Source organism: Pinus tabuliformis, chromosome 3_2 (assembly GCF_031772625.1).
Source record: "Pinus tabuliformis cultivar Carrire ecotype Pingquan chromosome 3_2, CPIR1, whole genome shotgun sequence".
In the NCBI taxonomy this organism is placed as follows: Eukaryota; Viridiplantae; Streptophyta; class Pinopsida; order Pinales; family Pinaceae; genus Pinus; species Pinus tabuliformis.
The window spans coordinates 984160381-984188201 of NC_142302.1; the positions used below are offsets into that span (position 1 = coordinate 984160381).

At 34.7% G+C, this 27821-nt stretch overlaps 1 protein-coding gene across 1 annotated transcript; it reads right to left on the bottom strand.

Annotated features, from left to right (window-relative positions):
• On the bottom strand, positions 1-27577 carry LOC149183909 (DNA-directed RNA polymerase II subunit 4-like). The gene is made up of 5 exons (XM_089415140.1): positions 27569-27577; positions 27327-27452; positions 726-803; positions 554-622; positions 1-281 (listed from the first exon to the last, which is right to left on the bottom strand). Exons 1-5 carry the CDS (start codon positions 27575-27577, stop codon positions 204-206), a joined length of 360 nt encoding a protein of 119 aa, XP_089271266.1. The 3' UTR covers positions 1-203.
• Positions 27578-27821: the final 244 nt, after the last annotated feature.

Below are 27821 nucleotides of genomic sequence, written 5' to 3' on the forward strand. Positions count from 1 at the left end.
TGAACTAGATCTTGATATGTACCATATTTATATATCTAATTGCAACAGGTATCACAGAATGTTGTTTCACCTTAGAGAGGACAAACACAAAAATTAAAAATTTCTGAACAATGCCTCATTCAAGCATTTTTCACCAAGAGCACATTCAATATTTCCACGAGCCGTATATGCACCATGTAGTAGAGCAGATCAATTAGAATATCCTATTCAAATTTCCTGATCATTGCAAGATCATTAAGCATTTTCTCAGTTCTTTCATCATCACATGCACGTCCCTTTGTCTGTAACATATAAAAAAAATTCATTTCAGAACAATGACCAGTGGCATTAGAACTGTTAAGGCACTACGTATTGGTATAACATACATTCTATGCCTTTAAAGATATAAAAGCCAAAATAAATGAAGTGACTATGCAAATCACAAAACATAGTTACACCAATAAAAATGCAATAGCGTAGTTATGTTAATCAAATTTCATGAGTTAATAGGATTCACAATTCAGAAATAATAAACATCCTTTCGATCATAAAGAACAGGTAACTTTAGGCTTACCTTAAGGGATGGAACCATAGCTTTGGCCTCTTCTACAGTTTCAGGGCAAAGATTTCCAATCACACAGAGCTGTAATGGCAACAGTATTTAGATTCAGTAAGATAGAACCCTTCTAAAAGTATGAATTTGAACCACAATTAGATGGCAATTGCCCAAGTAAAGGATTTCATACCTCGAACTCACCCAATCCATTTCTGCTAAGTACACTGCAAAGCCTTAGTAAAGGATTACATAAATCTTTTCCAAAATTCTATACTACACTACAGATGGGTGAAATTTCATTTACCCCACCCATGAATGGTTGCGGTTGTGTTTGCTTGCGAATGAAGGATATCCATAGTCCTTTTTTGATGACGTTTGACTTGCATTAGAGTACTTTGCTAATTGAGTACGAGCTTCCACAGGTGTGGTTGCTCATTGTCTAGGCCTCATTGACCAACTTTATAAAATTTTACTTAGAAAACACTCAATTATTATTAGTACATTATCTGTTATTTTTAGTTAAGTTTGCTCTATTATAGTGTTATGTACCTTCAGAAGTATATGGGAATGGAGTGTCGAATCTGTTATTTTATTGTAAGAATGAGATGTTGGAACTATCTTTCTAATGGCTTGTTATGTGTTACATTTAATAAGGTTGTTTCCATGTAACAACAGTTGCGAATTATGCTTGCTGAGTCATGAATCAACTCTAACTCAGATCAACATCAAAGCAATTTTATTTTTTTGAAGGAATGTTGCAGATATAGTTGGTCATTGTCAAGGCCTCATTGACCACCTTTATAAGATTTTACTTGGAAAATGGTCATACATGTTATTGGTACATTATTCGTTATTTTGAGTAAAGTTTGCTCTTTTCTAGTGATGTATATCTTTAGAAGTATATGGGAATGGTGTTTTGAATTTGTTATTTTATTGTTATGGCCTGTTATGTGTTGCATTTCATAAGGTTGTGTCCATGACTCCATCTAACAGGAATTGTGAGTGAATCATGAATCAACTCTGATTCAGATCAACATCAAAGCAATTTTCTTTTTTGGAGTGAATGTTGCATATGCAACGCTGTCAAAATTGACCAACAACTTATTTTCCAGTGCTCTATTCCTGCTCTGATTCAAACCTCAATTATTAACATGGAAATTCCATGTCTCAACACTTTAAGCCTTAGAATGAATATCCTAAGGACTGCATCCACCCAGGATTAAGAATAATTTTGAAAGGGGAGGCAATTGACTGACTTGGACATTATTTAGACTGGCAGCCATAGTTTCTTGTTCTTATTTGTTGATGCTTGTCTGGCCTGTTGAAACTGCAAGTTAAGCCTTGTATGTATGTTATGCTGATAGACATGATTATTTTTTCAAAATTTATGATTCATTAGAAGCTGGAAATTACTGCTTAGTTCTGTGAGAAAGAAGCTTATGATGGATATTGTCTCATAGTTGTCTTAAATGGGACGAGATGGGAAAATTAAAGCAGAAATACCAATATTTATTTTATGTTTTCAATACTCATTCTTGTACCGTAAGCACAGATGTTCATGGAAAGGGATCTTGAGGACGATGATAAATTATTTTGGCTTGGCACCATTCAGTTCTTTCACAAATGGGTGAAATTTCATTTGCCCCACCCATGAATGGTTGCAGTTGTGTTTGCTTGCGAATGAAGGATATCCATAGTCCTTTTCTGATGACGTTTGACTTGCATTAGAGTACTTTGGTAATTGAGTACGAGCTTCCACAGGTGTGGTTGCTCATTGTCAAGGCCTCATTGACCAACTTTATAAAATTTTACTTAGAAAACACTCAATTGTTATTAGTACATTATTTGTTATTTTTAGTTAAGTTTGCTCTATTCTAGTGCTATGTACCTTCAGAAGTATATGGGAATGGAGTGTCGAATCTGTTATTTTATTGTAAGAATGAGATGTTGGAACTATCTTTCTAGTGGCTTGTTATGTGTTACATTTAATAAGTTTGTGTCCATGTAACAATAGTTGCGAGTTATGCTTGCTGAGTCATGAATCAACTCTAACTCAAATCAACATCAAAGCAATTTTCTTTTTTTGAAGGAATGCTGCAGATATAGTTGGTCATTGTCAAGGCCTCATTGACAACCTTTATAAGATTTTACTTGGAAAACGGTCATAAATGTTATTGGTACATTATTCGTTATTTTGAGTAAAGTTTGCTCTTTTCTAGTGTTGTATATTGTTAGAAGTATATGGGAATCATGTATTGAATCTGTTACTTTATTGTTATGGCCTGTTATGTGTTGCATTTCATAAGGTTGTGTCCATGACTCCATCTAACAGGAATTGTGAGTGAATCATGAATCAACTCTGATTCAGATCAACATCAAAGCAATTTTCTTTTTTGGAGTGAATGCTGCATATGCAACGCTGTCAAAATTGACCAACAACTTATTTTCCAGTGCTCTATTCCTGCTCTGATTCAAATTAATATTTTACAGAAAGACATATTCCATTGAAAATTTCTTTTCAACACACAGTTAGGTTGCCACAAGAAATCACTACTAGGTTGTAAGCCAAAATGTTTCTGTGACAAGAAAAAGATACAATCTAGTGTTGTAAGCCAAAATGTTTTTGTGACAAGAAAAAGCTACAATCTAGTGTTGTAAGCCAAAATGTTTTTGTGACAAGAAAAAGATACAATCTAGTGTTGTAAGCCAAAATGTTTCTGTGCCAAGAAAAAGATACAATCCATCCAAAATCCACTTCATAATGTGGTTATAACCAAAAACATATGACACCCCTATTCTTTATGGCCCTGAGAATCTTGAGTGCCAAAACTCCCCGAGTTACCTTCTTGAGCCAGGTAAGGTTGGCCTACCAGTCAAGGGCTGACTAGGAAATGGTTGATTGCTACCATACGATTGATTCCAATTTGCAGCTTCCAACCATGGAGGTACTGAGTACCCATACCTCACATTTGCACTATTGATCCCTGCATTATGTGGAGGTGTGTAATGAGCATACAGAGAATTAACACCAACTCTGGTAGGAACAAGTCATTTAGGTAAACCCTCAATTTGATAGTGGGGCACTTGAATGTTTATGAGATCTTGGAATAATGGTGTATTATCTGCAATGGAGTCCAATGAGTTTGAAATAATCTTGGTTTCATCAGCTATTCTTGTATCATTGATCATCCCTTGTTCCTTTTCAAGCATTTGTTGTGCCTTTCATTTTTCCTTTTCTTGTCTTGCCATTTGCTTTTGTTGGTCCTTAACTTGCCTTGCTTTATCTCTTTCAATCCTTTCATCTGCTCGATGTTGTGCTGCAACAATCCTTGCTGCCTTCTTTTCCTTGACTAGATCCTTCTTTTTTTGTTTTAATTCTTGCATTTCAATTTTTTTTTTTTTTTTTTTTTTTTTTTCAGACTCAACTAACAGGTTTATATAGTCCTATGAGGTGAGTAACTGTGAGCTTTGGCCCAGACGAAGACTACCCGGTGCACCTTGCTTTTTTTTCATTGATACTCTCTCTACTGGTAGCTTTAGGAACCATCCAAGTGTCTTCTCCACCCCTCCCACCTGCATGTCATTGCTTGGTACTTCCCTTTCAGTATCTGTTGGAACTTATTGAACTATATCATTATCTTCATTTGATGCCTCATTATGTCCTTCATCTTCTTCCATTGATCTATTGTCCACAAAAAATGAACAATTTCATTGTTCAATTCTGTTGGTTGTGAGGGCATGTTCATGCTTTCTTCATTGGTTGCTGAGACACTATGTGCATTCATATTGATCATTGCTTCTGCTAGCCATGAAGGTGGGGTTACTTGGCTTGGCAATGTCAATTGGTCATTTTCAACTACATGTTCTGTTAGCGCTTGAAATTTCACCTCAGGCTGAGAAAGGTAAACCTCAAGGCAACATCAAACCATTTAGCCTCGTAGCTAGCCCTACGGGGCAGGAGAAGGCTCTCTCCGGTCTATCTCGTAAAATCTTCAATGGATGAGATGACCAATAAGGTAACACTGATATTAGGCTAGTAAACTGATCAAAGAGTTTGATTTGGGGTTTTTTGGGTTTTTTGGTGGCAAATTGAGGAGAGGGCAATTTTGGGTGCGGGGATTGGACACAGTTTCTGCAGGGGGTTCCTTGGGGCGAGGTAGGAGACAGCGTTGATGCCTTTAACTGAGGTGAATGGTCAGGAATGAAAGATGTAGAGCTAAAGAGAGCAAACAATGACTTTGAATTCTCTTTAGACAGAAGAAAACATTGAAATTAAACAAACTTAAAAGCAGAGCATGGCAAGCATGAATTCTTACTTTAACACTTCATTTGATTAATGTGCAGAAGTAAAAGAAAGGAAATGAGTCACATAACAAGCTTACAAGTACATTGAGAAACACACCATCAACACATGAGTCCACAAGAATCCCAAAGAGGACTGCAAAACCCTGGTCTTCCTTAGCCAAAAATTGCAGAGATACAGTGAATAATACAATGATAGCTTCTCCCTCAAGAGTCCAACCATCCAACCTCTGAAAATGATTGAGAAAATACATAATATAGGCAAGCCAACCTCTTCCCTTGCCTCTAGGGGTCAAGCTCATCCTTCTAGGAGCTGTTTCAACCACTTCTAAACTAAGCACTACAAACTAGGCAGTCAAAACAACTTGCCTCTATAAGCTAGGAAACCAATTCATTCATTTAATTTTCACCTTTGTCATGAATGAATCTTCTAGAAGAGGTACATAAGAGTAAAAGTGTCATAAAAGTACATTAATTACATCAAAGAGCCTAATAATCCACCCCAAAAATTCAAACAGGGTCAAACTGCGTTTTTCTGAGCTGTACACTGAAATCTGGAGAAGTTTGCATGACGGGTCGCGCGCCTCTGCCTGATGGGTCGCGCGCCTTTGGGACCACTTTTGGGGCACTTCTCGGTGTCCAAATTGAGCAAGAGTAGGCTTGTTGGAAAGGTCTGTGAGTCTACTTTCCAACCCAACTAGAATTTCGGAATTTGGTGGTCATTTGCCCCTCCAAAATTGCAATCTCCCAAGACTGCTTTCTGCAACTAAAAAATGTGGCAGAAAGTCAATTTTTGCTTGTTTTTTGACTTTCTAGAGGCCCAAAACTTCATAAAATCTCAAGTCCATTGATGAGCATATGTAACTTCTCATGACAAGTCTGGAAATGCTGAGTTTTTGCAAAATGGAGTTGCCGGGATGAAGGGTCGCGCGGGGGGTGAGACCCGTTAATGGAGAAAACCTGTGTTTGGCATAAAAAATTCACAAATGACAAAATTTTCTTCAAATTTCTTGAAATTTGGGCTGGGAGTCCCCAATAAAGTACCATGCTCAGTCAAAGAGGCTTTGGCCAAAATTTGGAGTGGATCGGGCGTTTTCCTTCGTTTTTGTGCTTTGGCCAACCGTCCTTGGAGCACCTTCATTCTCGCCGGTATTTTTGACATTTCTTTAAAACCATGACACCTATGCAAAAAGTGAAGGAGGTTTTTCTTCCTTGGCATGTTGTGGACAAAAACTCTCTCAGTTTTCCAAAATTCATCTTTTATTGCTCTGGAACATCATTTGAGTGCGACTTGTCCCGATGTGTGAAACAAGGAATTTTGTCGAAATGGAGCGAAATGAAGTGAATAGGGGGCTTATAAATTCTTGGGGAAATTTTTGGAAGTAGGGAGGGATGTTAGGAAGCAGGGGAAAGTGGAATCTCAGAGATTGAGTGAGGGGAAGGGGTCCAAAAGGGCAAAACACAGGCCCAACCTAGGAAATTGCCAGGTTGTAGCTAGAAACTAGGGTTTGTGCAAAAATGAGGAATTTGGCGGATCTAAGGGATGGGAAGTGTTTGATAAGGTATTTTAAGGATAGGGGAAGGTGTATGAACATCAGGAAACAAGTTTTGCCGGTGATTTGACCATCCAAAAGAAATTGCCTTCAAAACCCTAGGAGAGGGAAATGACCTTGCTTAGGCACAACTGAAGCATGAATAAGGTGTACAATGACTCATTAGACACTGACAACCCTATGAATGATGATAGACTCAGCTGAATAATGACATGGACCGACATTTTGACAATTTTAGAAGGAGTTAAAGCAAACCCTAGACCTAATGCCTAGTGACCAAATTTTGATTAAAAACTCTTTGAAATGACAAAATTTGACCTTGACACTTCAAAATCACTTTGTAAGAGCATATTTGATCACTGGAGGAAGGCTGGAAAGATTGACACTAACATGTTCAACAATATCAGCAACAGGAATTTCATGTTCTTGAGTTGGTGGAACGATCTCCATGTTACTGCGAATTTGTTCATTGTTATATTGTGTTTCACATACAGTTTCATCATCTTCAGCATATAAGTGTCCTTGAGACAGGGAAATCATATTACCGGCTGCAACAACATCATCTTGGTCATCTACTTCTTGCACTTCAACACCTGGGCATTCCCTTCTTCCTGACCATCCACATGAAACGCTTGGCTACAACCAGTATCATGCATAAGAGCATCATAGTTCAGTGGCCAGATTCCTGTCCTCCTAAAGCCAGCCTTGATATTTGATGGTGTCAAAGCCCTTTTAAAAGCTTTACTTGTAAGCTCTACTAGCTCAAACCTTTTCACCTCAATCCCTGGATTCTTTTCCATCCATGTAGCGCGCTCCGACCTGAAATAGTTCTTGAAAGGGCCAAACACACTAACATCAAGGGGTTGCAGTCTGTGAGTGGTATGAGATGCCAATGTCAACAGGTCGACGCCTAAATTGTTTGCTTCCTCAATTGTTTGTACAACCATGTGGCTCCCATGGCCATATAATATCAAAAGGTGTCTGTTATTAGGCGAGACGCCACCTGGTACCGATGCAGCAAAGTGAAAAAGCCAACTTAGAAACAGTTATTTAGTCATCCATGAATGGGGATGTGCAACCATGCATGCACCTGGTTCACAATTCTGTATATAGTTTTTCAGTTGATTTTTATTTTTGAATAGATAAAATCCTAGGATTGAGGTACCAATTGCATTGACACAACATAAAATAGTTATCCACTCCCTGCTCTTGGGAAAAATCTTTGGCACATTTCAGCTCCCTCTCTTGGCAATTACCCACATGCCACAATTCCTCCCTGCTTGTAAACCTGTTTCATCACAGTTCCATATATGGTCTGCTCCATAAGAATGTTTATCGTAAGCACTAGAAAGTGTGTCATAGAACTTTTGCACAACTGCAGGGTGCAAATTTAATGCTCTGTCTCTGTCAAGGCCCTCAGCAGTACGCAATACAAGTTCTGGATGCCTTTTTTAAAACCCAAACCACCATGATTTACCAGGAAACCCATCTTTGAATGGGTTTGGCCTCCCTTGACAGATTTGAGCAATTGTTGATTTGAGTTGTATCAACTCTAGCCCATGTCCCAGTTGGGCCATCTCTTTACACCACTCAACCACCTTGGCCTCCTCCTCCTCAGTCATAACTGTAAGAGGCCCTCTACGTTTTGTTTGAGTCAGTCCATTTATCCAATAATGTATTGATGAGGGAGGAATACCATGTTTTTTTGTAGATGCCCGAACTGAGTATCCATTAAACTCTATGTCGTCAATTGCAACTAACATTTGTTCTTTTGTCCATCCTATTATAGCACTGATCTTTTTAGTTGAGCTTGCCCCTTGGACTGTTGTTGATGGTGGTTCTGTGGCTAATGGTGTGTTAACATCAGCTGTTGCCACATGCTCATCCTCAACAATGTTCCCTGGTGCATTGTTGGCATTGACTTCAGCTGGCCTGTCATCATTAGACGATGTGCATCACAGCTGTTCACCCATTGTCACTCTCCTGCCACTTCTCCTTGTACGAGCAAAGTAACTTCCTTTTGCCATAGATGCAACAACCTATCAAATTATTGCATGCATTTAGACATTAGAATATTTGTAAATTATGCTTTATTACTTCTGCAAAAATACTTTTCCTTTATTACAGGAAATTATCAACATGTATGTTACAGGAAATCGAATTGCATTACCTCGTAGTCTCTCAATTGCCTGCCTGCCTGTTCTATGATAGTTGTTTCAAATATCAATTTCCATTTTTTTTGCTGTTTGGCATTGCCAAAAATGTCTCAGTACTGCAACTTCTCGTGGATTTTCAAAATTTTGCTTCGTTTTCCTGAAATAAGCAGTCAAAATTCACCTCCTAGGGCCACCTGCAAAAATTAGTTTTCACATTGATGGATTTACATTTTAATATTTTCTCTAGGTTTTGGATAGCACTCACAACCTCAAATGTCTAATATTCCTTATCTCACCAAGATGGGAGAATATTCCCACAAAAAATGAAGGATGTGAGAATGGAATACCATATCAAGGTGTCCATGAAATACATGAATAACCAGGACCCATGATCACACCACAAAAATTTTGTTACTTTTGTGTTCATGGAATATTTTTAATCTTCAATTTTGCGTTCATTGGAGAGACCATAGGTTTGATTTGGAAATAGTAGTTGAAGAGGAAATTTGCAAGCAACAATCTCAAGGAAGAATAAAAAGAAGCAATGCCAAAATCTCAGAAGTGATGAAAACCAGGATAACTGTCAAGTAGTTTATCAATGTTTTGTTTTCCTCCTTTGACCATCTCAAAGCATGATTCCTTTGAGCCCATATCTCACTATAAAACACAACAAAGATAATGGTCCATGCCAATACCACAATGATTTTTGATACCATACTCATTCAAATTAGTGAAGTCTCTTTTGACGCTAAACTGTATTGGGATAATTTCTGATTACTGGAATTGAACTTTGACTCAGAAGCAATTGTTAGAGTCATCTTGGTTTTTGTAAATTTCCATATGCATTGCTGTTCGATTGTTCTGGTTTCTGTAAATTTCCATATGCGTTGTTGTTCGATTGTTCTGATCTTGATCTCAATGCAGCCAATTTAAATTAAAATTCTTTCAGCCGCCAAAATAATTCATGATGAGATCCAAAGGTGACTCTTGGATCAGAGAGAATTTGAACGTTAAAGCCGAACATAGTTTTTCTGTGCACTATCCAGCATCAAGCAGTGACTACCAAAAACATAGGCTTACCTATGTAATGAAGGCACTAAAGAGCCCTGTTGATGTGTCTCTAGTTTATGATAAATTATAATCAAGATTGTTTGCTCTTGTTCTCATCATTGTTGCTGCATGGTTATTAAATAAAATTTTGAATTTATTTTTGCTACAGTAGCATGGAACTATTTTGAACCGCGTCCCTATTATCTTCAATAAAACCAAGAAAAACCTTCCTCGGAATATTTAGTTACTCTGAATATTTAGTATGACCAGACAGATCATGTAAGAACTCTGATAAATGAAAACAATGAAAACAAAACTGTAAAAACAATGACTTTCAATGGCTGTTTGTGGGTTATGGCCAGACAGATCATGTAAGAAATCTGATAAATGAAAACAGAACTGTAAGAAGAATGAGTTGTAATTCATATAACTAACCTGGATATATTGGCAACTGTTTTGTGATGTTGTCTTCAAGTTTGTTGAATGGTTTGAAAGCATAAGATGCAACTTCAACAGTGGGTGGACTTCTTTTATAGTTTTGGGCACTTGAATTTAATTGGTGGACATGGATGCACATGGATTGCAATGGCTTCATTTTGAATGTGTGGTCTGGATTTAATTTGATGTGATCTAATGGTTGGGAATTGGTTATTTGTTGATCCATGTGCTTTGATCTGTTTTAATGAGAAATAGAGTGAGTTGGGTGTCATTTATTGCAGTTATTGGGTCTGGGTGTCATTTATTGCACAAAGTGGGTTTAAATGTTATTGGGTTGGGTGTCATTTATTGAACATAGGGTGTTTAGTTGTTGAACAACACAGCAGTTATGGCTGACATACATTCCCTTTTGTTATGTGCAGGTAGGCATATTCCTTTGGGATGCAAAGCTACAGTTCTTATGAGTGGGGGTTGAAGTGATTTCTGCTTTGTACTTCTGGAATAGGCCATTTTGGAAGCCTATATGGTTTTAGTTGTTTTCTAGTTGGGTCAATATGGTTTGCAGTTTTAACTAGTAAAATACCACTTATGGACAGTTGTGGGCCCAATCAATGTATGGGGAAATTTTGGACATAAATTAATACCTATTTATACTTAATGTTATTTATTTTTGTTTAAATATTGGTTTCAAAAGTCTCAATTTATGGTAGTTTGGTGGGACCAATACTATATCAATCACTGGTCCCTGCATAACATTAGGAATCCCAAGAAAGAAAGAAAAAGAAAGAAGAAGAAAGAAAAGAAAAAAGAAAAAAAGAAAGAAAAAGAAAGAAGAAGAAAGAAAAGAAAAAAGAAAAAAAGAAAGAAAGAGGTCACATCAACTTCAGTGAAAAATTCATGAAATAGTTATCATTTTTGTTCGAGAGATTTTTTTGCTATACTCGTGCTAGCACTGAAATTAATGTTGTGTGTATGGACCCCATACCATGTGACCGATTATGCGTTCTGACTTGGGAAATGTTTATGCGGTCATTATATTAACGACCAAATAATTATTTTTTATGATTTCAAAAAATAATTTCAATTTGTTTTGAAATAATTTAGTAGTATTAAAATTTTATATTAGGTTTGTATTACAATTTTTTTGGAGAGGTGATAATATTATTGAAATTTTATGTTAATTTTTATTACAAAATAATTTAACAATATTAAATTATGATTTTTTATTTATGAGAAAGCTATAAAATCATTGTAATTGTATATTTTTCCTATTACAATTTGTTTTGGGAAGGTGATAAAATTATTGCTAATGAGTATAATCATTGTATATTTCTATTTATAAAAACAGTTAATGATTAATATAATCTAATTTAAAATTATTATTTAAAATCACATATGTATTTTAAAAACAATTTATTAATGGTATGTGAGAGATAAATTTTTATTTTTATATTATATTTTTAAGGGGTAGAGTGGCATCACTTAGGCTTTTATGCAAACTTAACCACATATGGTAGATCTTAGACTATTAATGAATGAATGATGCTCAAAATAATAAGATGTTTGTAATAAGAATAAATACAAAATTTCTCATATTCACAAACCAAGGTATAATATAAATTTATGGTAGGACCTCTGTACCGAGGTCTAATAATAAGATTTTCATAAAACCATATTTACAAACTATAAAAAACCAAAAGTAAACTATTAATAATTATTTCTATATTGCAATACAAATAATGTTAATTTACAAAATTTAATAATACATTTAATTATAATTTAAAATTAATCTAATTATAACATTTTAAAAAATTGAAATCACCTGTAAATTCCGTCCCCTGAAACTCCAAAAAATCTCACTAAAGACAACTCCATAAAATTTGAGTCACAATTTAAATCTAAATTTTAAAAATATTTGTGAAAAATTCAAATTAATTAATTTTATAATATTTTAAAATACAATTCAATCTAACTTTTTACATTTTTAAACTACAAATTGCTTTTATCATCAAAATTTCAATTATAATAAAATTAATTTCATATCTCATTTAATATAAATTAATTTTGTCTGGGTAGTTCAATTGGTAATGGTCACGGAAATGAAGTCTTACTGAACTAGAAGTCTTGGGGTTCAAATCTTGTGCTATCCCCAAATGAACACAATGAAGAAATAATCCTACCAAGCTTATAAAAAAATATAAATTAATTTTATATTTATAAATCTCAACAAATGCTTAAAAATAACTCAAATCCAAAATTTACAATGTCAAATAATAGAATAAAATCCAAAACATGCATTGTTTTTTGTTATTTTGTTTTTTTTTTAAATAAAATGTCAAACAAATTGAAAAAATCTCTCACATATATATATCCAAAACATTTTTAAAATACAAGTCCATCAAGTGAAAAAAAATTAATATTTTATTAATAATATATATAAATTTTATTAAAACAGAAACACTATAAATCTTTTTGAAAAGCAACCCTTTCTTGAAAAAGTTATTTTCCTTACTTTTAATAAAACTTATATAAATCATTAATAAAATATTTATATAAATTTTATTTTAAAAATAAATTATTACAAATAAAAAATCTAAGCTAGGAGGAGTCTCGACATTCTTTTTTCGTGTAGCTAATAAAATTATATTACATTGTATTGCCATTTATTATTTTGACTACAATAATTATCACTTTAGATTTTTGGAACATCTTTATTATATCGGTTTTTCCAAAATGTTAAAGGTTTATGTAAATTGAATTTGTTGGAAGAAATTGATCATCATTGGCCTTTGAAAAATCTAGATCACAATTAACACGTGGAAGGAATTACTTGTCTCATTTTATCAATTGGTTGGCAGTTTGACATGGTGCATTAAAATCATTAAGCAGTTACATTTATGACTCACATTTCTCTCTCACACATAAGTGGGAAGTAGTTTGAGGAGGCTCAAGTTTCTAATTACTGGAAAAAATTTAGACAGTCAACGTTTGACTAGTTGAAATTGTGTTTGTTTAATTAGGACTAGAAAATTAACAGTTTTGATGTTCTTGATTAAATGAAAAAATTACAATTTTGTTAAGTCCAATAAAATTTGAATAGGATATGAAATTCTACTCTCTCTAAATTAAATTGTATTTGAATATGAAATAATTAGTAAAAATGTTAAAATTTTAAGCAAAATACATAAAAGAAAAGACAAAACAAAATGTAACTTTTATATTAAGAAGTTAATATTATAGGTGATATACAAGGTGACAAACTCTTTAGAGCTCAATCATTTTCAATGTTTTTCAAAATAAGGGTTAAAAAACCAAAAATTAGATTGAAAATTGTTATTGCAATTAGGAGAGTGATATTTTCCTTTTGATTCATGGTATTTATCTAAAATATTATGGTATGTTGGAAGTAGAGTTATATTTTACACCAATAATATCAACATGGGAAAATTGCATGAAATTTTACAGTGTTGGCAATATGTCAATGATACATGGAATATTGGAACTTAATTGGTATGCTAATACGCATGACGAGTTCTATTGTTTATAACCAATGTGACATATCTAAATACTAATATCTTGGATTATCACGATAATGTACCATCCAAGCATTCATTATTTGGTGCATACTGGCGATTCATACCATCCAATCCAACATACTAGTTATTATAGAGGCGTCTAGTTTATGGAAGCATTCATATCATCCCAGCCAACATACTAGTTATTATAAAGGTGTCTAGTTTATGAAAACATTCATAATATTAATGAAGAAAGTTGTAATTACAACTTACAAGTAGATTCTTTATCCATTTCTTTTTAGTTTTTAAATGTTTTTAGAGAATTATAATGTTATCTATCAAGTTGTGGTTTATTAGTTATAGGATGGGGTGTTGTCATGCAAATAGAGGAGGTTTGGGTATGGAGCCATTTTATATCTATATGAAGGAAGGTATTGAACCTATATGATCAAATGGTTTTGGATTCATTTCTAACATTCAAATTAGTTAACTCATTACATATTCATTTTCACAATTACCAAACTCGCATGGTAATAATTTATGTTACATGTCCAGTATAGGAGTGATGTGTAGGGGTAAGGTAAGAAATTTTGTAAACATTTTTACATGTTGGCTTAATATGTTGAATTCATATTAATATGTCCAAAATACCTAAACGAATGGCAAACATTTACATGTCGGCTTAATAAGTTGAATTTATATTAATATGTCCAAAATACTTAAATGAATGGTAAACATTTACATGTCAATTAAAATTAATATAGTATAGGGGAGATGTTGTAGTGTCTATAAAAAGTAAAAAGTAATAAAATAAATAAAATTCAATTTGTTACATTGTAATTTTGTTGTTATTAATAAAATTACAAATAATTTTTTAGATAAAAGAAAATCATAATATACATATTACATTAAAATATATAAACAATAAGTTAAGATCTATTTTACTTTATAAAATAAAATAATGATTATGTAACCATATTTAAATTTAATTAACAATATAGCAATAGGTTTAGCAATGGATATTCACATCCACTTTGCCTTAGATATTATTAACTTGTAAATAGGATTTGTTACAATACCATGGCTCATTAATACAAAATGCCCAAAAATTGGATATTCACATCTACTTTGCCTTAGATATTATTAACTTGTGAATAGGATTTGTTACAATACCATGGCTCATTAATACAACATGCCCAAATCGCTCATTTCACATTAATATTTTATTTGACTTTAATTTTATAACATTTTTTTTTGTTAAATCTAAAAAAATAATTATAATTACTTTTGAGATATATCTACACATCTATCACCTTAAAATATATAAGATATAAACAATAGATATAAATTAAGATCTATTTTACCATATAAATTAAAATAATATTTTTGTAGACATTTAAATTTCATTAATAAGCACATAAAAACTTAAGACTTATAATATACCAATATTTTTAACCATGGATATTCACTCCAATTTTACCATCCATATTATTAACCGTACCATACCATGTGCCAATATCATGGCTCATTAATACCACATGCCCAAAAACCATCTCTTGTTTCACAATCAAAATAATACTTACAATATAACAAGATTTTTAACTATGGATACTCACTCCACTTTACTATGGATACTATTAACCATACCATACCATGGGCCAAAATGATGGCTCATCAATACCACATGCCGAAAAAACACCTCTCATTTCACAATCAAAATATTTTATAAAAATATTTTTAAATTTAATTTTATTACCTCTCATTTCATAATCAAAATATTTTTAAATTTAATTTTATTACAGTTTTATGGAAGAGATGTTGTCAAATTACGTAAATATAAAATTATTGATTAAAACATTTTGACTTAGTGAAACTACATTAAAAAAAAATGAAAAAAAAATTAATAATTAAACTAGTCTAGATCCATCTCAACTCCAAATCTATCAAGCTTAGAGAGGAATCAAATCTCTGAGGTGCAAACATTTCTTCAAGTCTTGCACTTAGGAAAGAGGTTTACACCTCAAGAGATTTGATCCCTCTCGACGCTTGATAGGTTCGGAGTTAATAACGTTTCTTCAAGTCTTGCACTTAGGAAAGATGTTTACACCTCGAGAGATTTGATCCCTCTCGGCGCTTGATAGATTCAGAGTTAATATGGATGATTATTAGAATGTTATAGTTTTGTTTTGCCACTCCCTATACACAATATTTGTGACTCAAATGCATTTAACTAAGTTTTATGTTTAAATAAATTCTGAAATAAAGGAAGTTTGTAGGACCTAAGGATGCAACTCTATCACTCATGATGCCTAAAGGAAGCAATAAGACTCTATGAAACAATATGATAGATAAATCTCTTATAGGTTTTCATCTAGTAAAGTTGGAGGTGCTTGAGGTTATTTAAGTTTTTGAAGTAGTTGTAGTAGACAAACACTATAGTTGTTTGTACTAAAAATGTAAAATACACAAATGTATTGTAAATAATATATATGGATAGAATGAAAGGTTGATCTGATACAATTAGGGGCCCAATTATAAATACTAGGTGTGGTGCTCTTTCATATGAAGAGATGTGTCTCTTTGATAAGATACATCTTTACACCTTTTAATTAATTATTAATTATTATTATGTTTGTTACATTACCACCCTCTTAAGGGATGCTTTGTCCTCAAAGCATAATGAAAATAATTCCTTCTAGTTGTGCATATTTCTTCAACATATATAATTCGTCATTTAGTAATTATCTTAGAATTGGGGTTTTCCCATTTCCTTTTTTTTGAAATATGTAACTAGGTTCAGTCTTCATAATGACATGTGTAATCATGATTTTATGTAATTGATGTCAAGAAGAAAAATAAAATTAATTTTTTTATGCTTTAGACATGGGTTTCATGCTCAAGGAATTTTTGTTTTTGTAGATAAAGCTCCCATTGAGAGCTTCTAAGGCTTGTCATGTGGTCTACAAGTTAAAAGAGTCTTTATCATGTATGAGAGTCCCTTTTTGGGCATATTACATATTTATTTAAGTCATTGTAAGAGTCAAAAGACCCTTCAAGACCTTGTCACAAGTGCAAAATCAAGTCAGCCCTCAAAGAAAAAAAATTAATCTATCAAAAGGACAAGTCGGCCTAAAGAAGAAGACAAACCGGTTTATTTGCATGGAGAGTGATGAGCACCAATATTGCAGCAAGAATGTTGCAACTCCTGGGGCTACCAACTTTACTTTATCAACCTGGGGTTCGTACAAACTTGGAGGTGACAGTGTTGTATACACAAGTAAATGTGATAGGTCCGCTTTTTGTCACTGCTAAGCTGGCGATAGACCATTTATAGTTTTTCAAACCAGACTTCTATTGATTCAGAAGAAGCTTGATTACCAATGAGAAAAAAATGGGAATTTGCACTAAAGGAAATCTTGTCTATTGTAGCAAGGAAAATACTGAAATCAAATGCTAAACACACCATTCATCTAACTAAATTCTAAGAGGCTTTGCTTCAAAAGAATGCTAAGTTAACATATGTGCAATCCTACTGTCCCAGGCATGCAATTTGAAACATCCAAGCATTCTACTGTTGTGCATGTAAATGAACAAAATAACTCTTTTCTCCTTTTTGTATTTTTTTGTGTGAAAATGTGAATGCTAACTTCTCTTGGTGGTGTGGCAGGTGAATTAGGAATGATGGTGAATGGTCATATGGCTTGGGAGGCAAGTAGGGGTCTTCTCCTATCTTCCTAAGGGATTTTTCCACAATTCAGCCTCAAAACAAGCCACTACAGGTCAACCTATAGGATGTCCTAATGCGTCCTATAGGATGTCCTAATGCTCCTACAGGATCCCCTGTATTCCTATAGGATACAGCCAAGAGCAAGAGGAGGGATTTGAAAGGTGATGTAAGGCTTAGAGAAGGTGAATGGTGGGTGAAATGAGGCAAGGGAGTGCCTAGGACTCCTTCAGAGCTCAAAACAGAGTTGTGAGATGGTTGGATTTTCTCAACAAGCTTGAAGAAGTATTCTTATGGAATGATGAATTTGGTGAGGGATTTAGTGAAAGAAAGTGATAACCATGGATGGATGAGGTTAGGATGGGGTTGCTGGTCATGAAATCTCTCTGCACTACTGAAACTCCTACACTGCATCAATCACTGACATTTTATCCATGAATCATGTTAAATAAGAAAGATTTTCAATTAACTAAGGAAAAAAAGAATTTTATTATCTAGTTACCTATGCATGGGAAAACTTGTAGAATAATGTGAAACCTTTATGAGATCTAATGCAAGGCTGAAGACATCAGAAATGGCAATTAAATCCTATTCTTGAAAACTAGTAAAATGTTGGCCTAAGTAACAGAAAACCCTAAATTCCATGAGAAATCAGAATTCTGTCTTTTTGGGGCTGCATAGGAGTTCTTTCCTCAAACTATGGTCCCTGAAGGGAGGAGTGAGGCCAGATCCACCCATTAACATCTTTTGGATATTCCTTTACCTTCTTAAGTTATTGCTACAACAATGCACAAATGGAAGCAAACTAATCAAATCCACAACTCTTGCAATGAAATAATGCTAAAGATGATTCAATCATTAATCTATGAAATTAACTAAGCATACAAATACAAGAAGAGGAGCCTTTGCTGCTAGGGTTGGGCCCTAAACCAAGAGCTTCATCCCTCTGAGTCAACTCAGTGTTGGATCAAGGAAATGCTCATTCTCATTATCAAATTAGAAAATTACATAACAATGTTTTGCACAAGTCTTGAACTCGAAAAATGCTTAGTGCTTTTTACATCAAAAATTCGAATCCTAATGAGGCTCTAGGCCTCCTTATTTATACAACTGAAGTCCAACGACTTCCTTAAATCTGGGGAGGCTCGGTTCCCAAACTCAAGATGAACTGGCTCATTAACTGTCATTGGCTCAACTACCTTTGATCTTCATGACTTGGCTGCTTGTAACTCCGAGCTAGTGTGATTTGATGGACGAATATTCGAATGAGTGAGGAGTAAATGAGGAGGATTCATCTCCTACAATCTCTTCTCCTTGTCTCATTCGAGTTTCTACCCTTAATTAGCCAAAATTTCCATGATTTGCTCTCAAAAACCTACAATGAATGCACATTAGTCCACTAGGCATAACATCTCACTTTTACTCATCTCATTAAGCAAAATATAATCAAAATATGTAAAGAATTATGAGAAGAGTTGATTTAAATAAGCTAGGAGGTGTATTAAGGTCCATATAGTTACCTAATGATGGGGCTCATCAGAGAGATCACTATATAAAGGAACACTAAACCTCATTCAAAAAAAATTCACTCACTCATAAGAAGTTCGATCAAGGCAAGGAAAACAAGACTAACAACCAACGAAGGGAGGAGAAGGAAGAGCGAAGTTTTTCTAATTTGTTTTGGGCCACATTATGTTCACACGTGTGAGGATACTAGGGTTTATCTCTCTGCTGCAAGTCCAAATTACAGTCATCATAAGAGGGATGAAACAAGGAAAGGAAGGAACCTATATTGAAGTTTGAAGTCACAAAGAAGCCAACCCTAGACAAGCGAAGGAGATTGAGGGTTGAAGTTTCCCTTTTTTGGTCACACATGGGAAAATTGCAGTCACCTACAGGATGTCAAAAGTTGCAAAAAGAAGGGTCGAGAATTTCATACTTGAGTTGCAGGGCCGAGGGTTAGGGAAGAAGGAAAAATTGCAGTATCTTCAAGAAGAAATTGTCTTTGACTTAAAGAAAGGATTGACTTGGTCTTGGAGGGGTTGTTGTTCAAGGGTCTAGGTCTTGGAATTCATCAATTGAAGATTTTATAAGAAGAAGAATTCTTGTGGGTTTTCCTCTCATTTTGGAGAGGTTTTGGCCCTGGATGATCGCCTACATCTTGTGTCTTTTGTCTCATTATTATTTATATTTGGTAGTTGTTTGATGAGAGAGAATATTGATATAATCAAGAAAAAGAATAAGTTAATCAAGTTAAGTAAAATTACATCACAAGAAGTTATCATGGAATGATAAATCACCTACTCTAATTGCCCTAGGTTTCTCAACATGGGATCAAAGCTAAGGTGAAAATTCAAGGAAGGGTGGCTCAATAAAGGACACTAGAGCACTCAAGGATAAAATTTATAGAAGGGCATCAAGGGCATCAAAGCATCAATAATATCATTTCATCTCCAAGGCATTTAGAAGGAAGTATCAATACCCTAGCTTGCTCAAGGAAAGAAGCTACACTTGAAACATTTTTAGAACCTCGCTAAAATCTTCATCTCAAGAAAGAGGACCTCAATAGATCCTACCTCTAAAAAAATTCAACAAGACCTACAAATGAATAATCTTGAAGTCTACTCATCCAAGGGAAGCTAGAATAAAGGAGCTGTTATCATCATCGAAGGTTCAAGGTGATCTCCCTCTCTTTGGTTCAAGGATCATTTTGAAGGAATACATCTTATTAACGAAGAAATATTCTATAACCACATCATCAAAGACTAAGAAAGCAACAAATTTAAGATATTATAATCATGGAGTATCTTCTCAAGTAAATAATTTTATGTCTACATCTGAATCAGTCAAAATGTCTTTTTGCAAGGAGAGCAACAAGTTGGTTGGGACAATTAACTTTCTAGCATGGAAGAAGAGGATCGATTTGATCCTCATAGAAAATGAAGCTGTGGAACATGTTAAGGGCTCAATAATTAAACATTTAAAGGAATAAGCTAAAGCACTTGCAAAGTACATGAAAGGGTAAGTAACGGCTCAAAGTATCTCATTAAGTCCATCAAGGATCCCCTCATACCCTATGTATCAAAGTTTGAAATGGCTAAAGAGATATATGACAAGTTGGTGGAACTATTCTCCATGAAAATGCTAGAGAAGTAATATCACTAAGACAAGAACTCTACAAAATGAAGATATCCAAGGAAGAAGGAATAACCTCATATTTTATGAGGGTGTCAAAAATAAGAGACCAACTCCAAGAGTTGGGAGAAATAATGTCTGACATGGAAATGACTACCATAGTGTTCAATGCATTTCCATAGGAATGGGGCAACTTCAAATAAAGCATCTATGGAAAGAAGTAAGATACTTCGTTCAAGGAAATATGGTCATTATGAAAAATTGAGGAAACAAGGCTGAAGGAAAAACTTGATGTAGGATCAAGTGAACAAGCAAAAGCATTTTCTATCATGAATAAAATAAAAGGGGAGTCTAGGAAGGTTGGTCCTAAAAAAAAATATGGCCAAGGTTCAATGTTATGGTTGTCATGAGTATGGGCACTATAAAAGAGATTGTCCAAAATTCAAGAAGGACAACAAAAGAGGAAGGGAAGAAGCCCATATCACTGAAGAAGTGGAAGAAGCTGAAAAGAAGAAGTCCAAAAGGAAGAAGTAAGATATCTCTACTATGATTGAGATGATCTTCTTCACCTAGTTCTTTTCAAGTCTTTGTTCTTCAATTCTTGTATAGCTATCATGGTAGGAATCATTAGAGGCACCATAGGATGCATCATGTTAGGAGATGGAATCATAAGAAGCATACAATATGAAGCAAGAGCTTGGGACATCATAAGAATATTGCAAAAGAGTTGAAGTAGAAGTCTATGGTAGTCACCTATACTGAAAAGGAGCTCTTTGTAACCTCATTAAAAGAATAAGTAGTACTTATGGATAGAAGAAAGTCATCTAGTATAGATCTCATCATACATCATTCAAGAGGAGCATTTGCAGGATGAGGATGATCAATATCCTCCATTGAATCTTCAAAGGAAGATTCACCTATTGAAAGAAGAAAGTGTCTCGTCGGGAATTCCACCTTGTGAGGGATTCATGGGATGATGATATGATGACTAAGAAATGAAGTAGGTTAAAATGATTGAAGAACCTTCAATCAACAATTATGCCAAAGGAAGATGACCAAAAGGAATAAATGAGGTATGTATGCATGCAATTAATAAAATTGAGTCATATCATATAGTTGCAGTTAGCATGGATAGATGCTCTACCTCATGAGCATGATCAAGGAAAAGAATCTCCTCCTTTGAAAGGATGCATAAAGGCATGGATCACATAATAAAATCAACATAATAAGTCCTCATATGGAATATGAGGTGGTTAATAAAATAAAGGAACTATGGATGGAAGTTCCTGGGGAGTAATATGTGAAGGAAGAAAAGAGAGGTCATGAAAAGTGCAACTATGGTCACATAGAAAAGGAAATAAGAATATGTTGACTAGAAGGATTGGTCGTGACATCTTCATAGTAAAGGTATGTAGACTCTGATGCAGTATGGAAAAGAAAGAGACCCTTGACATTTAATATATTTTTGGAGATGTGTCAATATGTATGCAGGATGTTGATGATACAAACGATCAGATGTGAAGATGAAATGCCATCACAAAGGTAATGCCAATTTCATGTTAATTTTTTATTTTAGAACAATATTTGGATAGGATAATGCATGTCTACCTAAGTAAGAGTTGTGAATGTCACCCACAACTGGTATTCATGTGGTAGGATTGAAGATCCTGAAAGAAACATGATGAAAAGAAGGTAGTAAGGTATGAAGAAAGGTCATATATGGACTAGTGGATCACTTTCCGATGAATGAAAGGATGACATGATTGACATGATTCATAGTGATCGATGGTCTATTCCTTACGAAGAGGTCCCAAGGATGAATCCTTTATAACAAATAAGATGAAATTCATGACATCAAAAGAGGGAGCTCGATAGACAGTTGATTGTTCCATGATCTCCACTGAAAGAGCTACTGGAAGTAATTCCCTGGTTAAGAGGGAGCTTGGTCAATTCCCTGGTTAAGAGGGAAGCTTGGGTACATTCCTTCATAGGAATGGGTATATCCTCCCTAGTTGAGAGGGAGAGATAAACATGTCATTCTTGTCTTCACTTTGGAAGAAAAAATTGAGGATTGGGTAAGCATCTGGCATTCGATACTCTTTGAGGATGTGGTAGGGCATCCAAGATAAGAGTAGTCATGGAGGAGCGATATTCTTTGAGGACTGGGAATCCAAGATAAGAGTAGTCATGGTAGAACATACTCTGAGAGAACTCAGGTGGAGTATGTTCTGAGAGAGACGGTGATGGTGTCTATAAATCATTGGTCTTGCCAGCGTTGAGCTCTAGTCTTGTGGAGAGATAGAGTAGTTAGTCAAGGCCTTTCTATGTGACAATTGTGGATGATATGATGTTATACATATGGCTTACTAATCAGACTATTCTTATGAGAATTCTTCGTATTGAGAATGTCCAAGTACCTTGTATGGATTATGAATACCTCCCTAGTTAAGAGAGAGGGTTGAAATATGTAACTAGGTTCGGTCTTCATAATGACATGTGTAATCATGATTTTATGCAATTGATGTAAAGAAGAAAAATAAAATTATTTTTTTTTATGCTTGAGACATGGGTTTCATGCTCAGGGAATTTTATTTTTGTAGATAAATCTCCTATTGAGACCTTCTAGATCTTGTCATGTGGTCTACAAGTCAAAATAGTCTTTGTCATGTATGAGAGAACCTTCTTGGGCATGTTACATATTTATTTGAGTCATTGTAAGAGTCAAAAGACTCTACAAAACCTTGTTGCAAGTGCACAATCAAGTCGGTCCTCAAAGAAAGAAAATTAATCTATCAAAAGGACAAGTCGGCCTAAGGAAGAAGACAAGTCAGCTTATTTGCATGGAGAGATTACTATATAAAGGAGCACTTGGCCTCATTCAAAAAAATATTCACTCACTCACAAGAAGTTTGATCAAGGCAAGGAAAAGAAGACTAACAATCAACGAAGTGAGGAGAAGGAAGAGCGAAGTTTTTCTAATATATTTTGGGCCACTTTATGTTCACATGCGAGGAGACAAGGGTTTATCTCTCTGCTGCAATTCAAAATTAAGTCATGACAAGAGGGTTGAATCAAGGTAAGGAAGGAACTTGTATTGAAGGTCGTAGTCACAAAGAATCTACCCCTAGCCAAGTGAAGGAGAAGGAGGTTTGAAGGTTCCCTATTTCAGTCACACATGGGAAAATTGCAGTGACCTACAGGAGGTCGAAAGTTGCAGAAAGAAAGGTCGAAAATTTCAAACTTGAGTTGCAGGGCCAAGGGTTAGGGAAGAAGGAATAATTGCAACATCTTCAAGAATAAATTGAATTTGACTTACAGCAAGCATTGACTTGGTATTGTAGGGGTTGTTGGTCAAGGGTCTAGGTCCTGGATTTCATCAATTGAAGATTCTATAAGAAAAAGAATTCTTGTGGGTTTTCCTCTCATTTTGGAGAGGTTTTAGCCGCAACTAATTGCCTACATATTGTGTCCTTTGTCTCATTGTTATTTATGATTTGGTAGTTGTTTGATGATAGAGAACATTAATATAATCAGGAAAAAGAAAAAGCTAATCAAGTTAAGTGAAATTACATCACGAGCAGTTATCATTGAATGAGAAATCACCTACTCTAGTTGCCTTATATTTCTCAACACTTTTCAGACTCTTTATATATATATATATATATATATCTATATATATATATATATATATATATATATATATATATATATATATATATATATATATATATATATATAATTATTTTGAGAAACTTATTTTAAAAGTCACTTTAAACATTTTTATAAAACACTTTATAATTTATTAAAAAAAATTAAATAATATTTATGAGTGATAGCCACAGAATCGTATAGTCATGTATGTATAGCTCTTCAATAGGGCTTGCTCTCATTTTTCAAATTCCCCTTTAAATCTATATTCTTCCACACGTCCTTTGATAATCATTGCAAACAGATGATGCAGATAGCCATGATAGTGATCAATAATGTGCATGCCTCTAAAAACGATGGCTTTCTCAACCACGTGACAACACACGTAAATAACCTTAGTCATCATTGTCACTTTTTCCATCATCTTCCCTGTGTGTTCTTGTGCTCATTCCGAATGGCAACACAATGTATCAAGAATCTTTAGATCCAATTGGAACACCATTAACTAACTGCCCTCTTCATCACTTACTAATGATAATTTAGTTGTTTCCTTTTAGTGATTATTAGTAAGGTACCATGCCAAAGAAATTCTATAGTTTAAGAAATAATGGTGTTCCAATAATCCGTGTATTAAACATGCCTTAGCGACTTTCCTAGTTCTTCGACAGGCGTCCTAAGGTGTTGTTGATGGTGTTGAATGTTGACAACCGGGGGTCCCCGATATGAAGTCCAAAATATACCTCACACTATTTGGAGTAGTATCCCCATTCGGATAATAGGCTCGACCACCATTAGCCTTCGAGATTTTCCTTGGCTGCAATTATCAGCATAAAATATTATGCACACAACCTTTGAAACAAGCAAGTTGACACTGTGAGACATATAGTTGTAATATATATAAGGTACTTTCACAGAAGGGAAAGAAAGAGTGAGCCTTTAGAAGAAAAGTAGTACTACTATCGTAAAAGAGACACACAATAGCACAAAAAGAATCATTGATTAAAGTGCAAAGTAGTTCACAAGATAAAAACGATCATAAAAGCAAGTAACAACGCACATTCAACAAGATGCATACGAAATCCAACAAAATATTTCATTTTCTATAGGGTGTATGAACATAAACATTACCTCAAACATTAAAAGAGAGTCTTACAACATCCACGATACATGCATGAAAGTGCATTGACTCTGAGAGCTTCATATATTAAGTGAAAGTTCCAAGATACGCATTTACAATTTTGTAGCACTAGCCCTAATAATGGTACCTTAAGTCACCACTTGGTCCTCCAAAGAATGGTATTCTCCCCTATGCCAAGTTAGAGAAGCCAAAGTGAAAAGTCTAAAGTCCCTATGCTTGAGCTATGAGGGTTTATTTATAAAAATGAGGTGATTCTTCACCTCCCTTCTGACTCTTTACCTTCCCTCATGACTCTTAAGCTCTCATGTGATTTTTCAAATTCCTATGTAACCTTTGAGCTTCTACATGACTTTAGAACTATCTAGTGACTTTTCATATTCCATGTAGGACCCTTGGGCTTCCACGCATTTTAAATTTTCTCATTTTTTGGAAATTACATTATTACATTCCACAAATAATGTGGAAAAACCACTTTGACAACATATGACTATTGTGGTGACATTTTGAGAAGCCATGACTTGACTATGGTAACATAAGTCTTCATAGTAATGTATCAATGCCAAGTTCTTCTCTTTGTTGCCATGTCTTTGATTCTTCATGATTGATCTGCAAGGTGCTTCATCCTCACCCTCCAAAGGGTCTGAAGAAATGTTGGAACCGTCTAAGTGAGAATGAGTTGTCATCTCTTTATAGTGGTTCAAGATTCCCTTATTCTTGCATGATAGTATATTTGTGACTTGTCTCCATAGGTGTCCTTCTTGTAACCTTTTCTTGGTAATCTCCTTTATTGTCGTCATGCCATGAAAGGATAATGTCACTTGCAAATGAAATTCACTCATGACAAGACAACATCAGTGCCATAATCACCTATTCTACCTTTGCTCATGTGAGGCTTCCTATGATGGGATAGTGCACAAGAACTGAGAGAGAAGCTCGCGGATTACGCAGGGCATAGAGCTAGGAGATCGAGGGTGAGGATTTTGGCATTGTAACTACATAATGTGCTATGACTAAGGAGAATGGAAGTCGGGGACTATTCAGTGGGAAAGTTTAGTTAGTAATAGTGGTAAGACTATGAACTGTAATTGCGCAATGTGTAGTGGATGAGAGATAGACTCAAGGATTGCGCAGATGAGCATTGCAGTGACCCAAAGATGGCCCCACTATCCACTAGAACTGTGCAATGTACTTTTGCGGCAAGGTTGGCCAAGAAATTATGCAGTTGAGGGATTTAAGCAGACAAGGGAGGCGGGTTAGAGAACTGTAACTATGTAGTGCACAGTGATTGAAGAGGAGGCTTGGAGAATTGTGCAGCTGGGCATTGCAGGAGTCCTGAGATGACCCCATTGTCCACTGCAACTGTGTAATGTGTAATACATGGTATGATGGATCATAAACTACGCAGTGGGTGTTATAGATATAATTTATATAAAAATAATAAAAATGTAAACAATAATAAACATAAATAATGATTAATGAACTAGACTTGGTTAATAATGAAGAGGCAAGTCTCTAAGGACATGATCGTATGTGAAAAGGTACATGCCTAGGGAATATAAGTAGGCCCTCACTCTCATTTGTATTATCATGTTACTTGTTTTCAAATATTCTTATATATAATTATTTATCCTACAATGGATGTCTTTGTCTTCAAAGTGTTTTGAATATTATCGTAGAGTACGAACTTTGTCGATACATTGGTATAAGAGCCATCTCTGATCTCGACCTTTGGCCATTAAGTCCAAAAAAATACAAAACAAAGGTCCAAATAAAGAAAAAATGAATAAAATTTGCATTTAAAAAAAAACACCAGAGTTTAAATATATCTATATATATATATATGAAAAAAAAAATAAAAAAGTTCAAAAAAATAATAAAATTTATATATAAAAAAATATCCAAAGAAAGGGAGAAAAATATTATAAAAGAAGAAGAAGAAGACGACGACGACCGTAGTACCTCCATAGTTTCAGTTGCAGCCTCAAAAAACCACTACAGCTTTGGCAACCAAGTTGGAATTTCAAAACAAACCTACCGGTAGAATTTGATGATTTTCACACTTCCCAACCAATTTTCACAATTTCAACGTAGAAACTTAATCACTCCCATCAAATTCCATCCCTGTTGGCAACCTTTGCTTCACCATTGCCGTAACGCACAGCCACCGTCTGACGACTGTACAGTGAACGTCCTGATTTTCCTTGCAGCTGATTTTGCCAGCCTGCGCTGTCGCTTGCAAGTTGGCCAAACCACTTAGCCTACATCCATTTCGCGTCACATAAATTATATTCTGCCCTACGTCTGACCCTCATTCCGCCTGACCATTCTGCTGCAATTTTCCTCTGTCGCTACGAGCTAGTTTCACAAACCGTACCATCACCATTGTAGCAAATTAATACAACCTGTAGATTACCACGACACTAAAAATCTTCCATTTCAGTCATGGTGATTCAAAATCACGTGGATATCAAATTCAAAGAAGCAGCAACCAAAATTTAGAATAATGCTACCCAACTATCGCCTGCGTTCAGCCATCCCTCTGTTGACATCATCGCAACAATTGTTTAAGCTGATAATTCTACCATTGTACAAAGAATATTAACAAGGTATCAAAACAGTGAATGGAA

Excerpts from the sequence above, each read along its gene's own strand:
- LOC149183909 (XM_089415140.1), bottom strand. Across the intron at positions 623-725 it reads ATGGATTGGGTGAGTTCGAG|CTCTGTGTGATTGGAAATCT; the intron begins GTATGAAATCCT and ends TTGCCATTACAG. Across the intron at positions 282-553 it reads CTATGGTTCCATCCCTTAAG|ACAAAGGGACGTGCATGTGA; the intron begins GTAAGCCTAAAG and ends TATATGTTACAG.